Here is a 1,148-nt window from a genome sequence, read left to right as displayed (position 1 = left end):
TTCATGGATTATGAGTGAACGTAGTAGAGTAATAGCGGTAAAACATCGAAAGCTTAATTTTCAAAGTTCGCGATTCGGGAAGATTACGTTTCCAGTTAATCAATTTATGAGGTGATCGATTCGTAGACACCACGCGAGTGTATTTGCTACGTTTATTCTACCTCCATGTTACAAAAATATGTACAACAAGATTACTACATGTCATTTCTTTTAGTGTTTAAAATCATTCGTGCATAAACTCTGATAGTATTTTTTTTATTATCTTTTGTGTGTCGGACGATTAATTGTAGTTGGGTACAGGGGTAAGTACTCCAAAATACAATATATGTATATAGGAATTAAGCAGCACAATACAGCGCAAATCTATTTTTAAACACTTCTCTACGTGTGATTCTTGAAATGTGTCGAGATTTGTGTGAAATACTTTTCACATTCAATAACTGTTCTTTATGTGTAACAGTACTGGTTCCTCTACCGCAGACACATCAACAGATTATAAATAACATTGTCTTTGAAACAAACTTATGTAGTTGCTCGTAACACATTCAAAAAACCGACAGCAGTCTTAATAACCTGTTATCGTTAAAAAAATTCAGTTACTGCTTACGGATAGAAAAATCATTATGATACTTACATTGGCAAAGGTGTTGATAGTTAATTCCACCATCTTCCCGGCTGTTAATGATGCCGTGGAATTGGACATCGCTATTATCATAACGCAGCAGAGTTTCTTCTTTCCTGGCAATCGATACCATTCGATCATGTATGACATCTCACCGATTTTCCTGCACTGTCATGCTTTTCTTAATGTCCACATATTTTTTAATGGTACATCATCCTACAATTCTGAACTTTATAGGAAACTTACGTTCTCGGTCACTATTTCGCCTATGTAGCAAAATATGAAAATGTTGAACGTCAGCGATATGAGTAAGCTGACATAAGTTATGGCAGTTTTTAAGTCATTGATTTCCTGTAATATTAAATATCATAACATTAAGAAGTTTGAATGTACATTATACTCAATCCACAAAAGTCCTACCATGATTACGTAATATCCAACGAGACATATATCCAATGTGCAGCCCAAAAATTCGGCGAAAGACATTTGTCGCAGCGTTTGTTCTGTGAGCGTTAAAAATCTGAAA

General features: G+C 34.8%; 1 protein-coding gene across 1 annotated transcript; it reads right to left on the bottom strand.

Annotated features, from left to right (window-relative positions):
* Window positions 1–27: 27 nt before the first annotated feature.
* LOC108627977 (odorant receptor 22c-like) lies at window positions 28–1,123 on the bottom strand. Its single transcript, XM_018029606.2, has 4 exons — window positions 1,043–1,123; window positions 869–973; window positions 635–790; window positions 28–573 (listed from the first exon to the last, which is right to left on the bottom strand). The coding sequence occupies exons 1-4, from the start codon at window positions 1,106–1,108 to the stop codon at window positions 523–525; spliced, it is 378 nt and encodes a 125-aa protein (XP_017885095.1). The 5' UTR covers window positions 1,109–1,123; the 3' UTR covers window positions 28–522.
* Window positions 1,124–1,148: the final 25 nt, after the last annotated feature.

This window comes from Ceratina calcarata, unplaced genomic scaffold (assembly GCF_001652005.2).
Source record: "Ceratina calcarata isolate Rehan_Ccalc_2016 unplaced genomic scaffold, ASM165200v1 scaffold4896, whole genome shotgun sequence".
NCBI classification, from domain to species: Eukaryota; Metazoa; Arthropoda; class Insecta; order Hymenoptera; family Apidae; genus Ceratina; species Ceratina calcarata.
The sequence above is the reverse complement of the archived record's forward strand: the minus strand, read 5'-3'. Positions and strand labels throughout refer to the sequence as shown.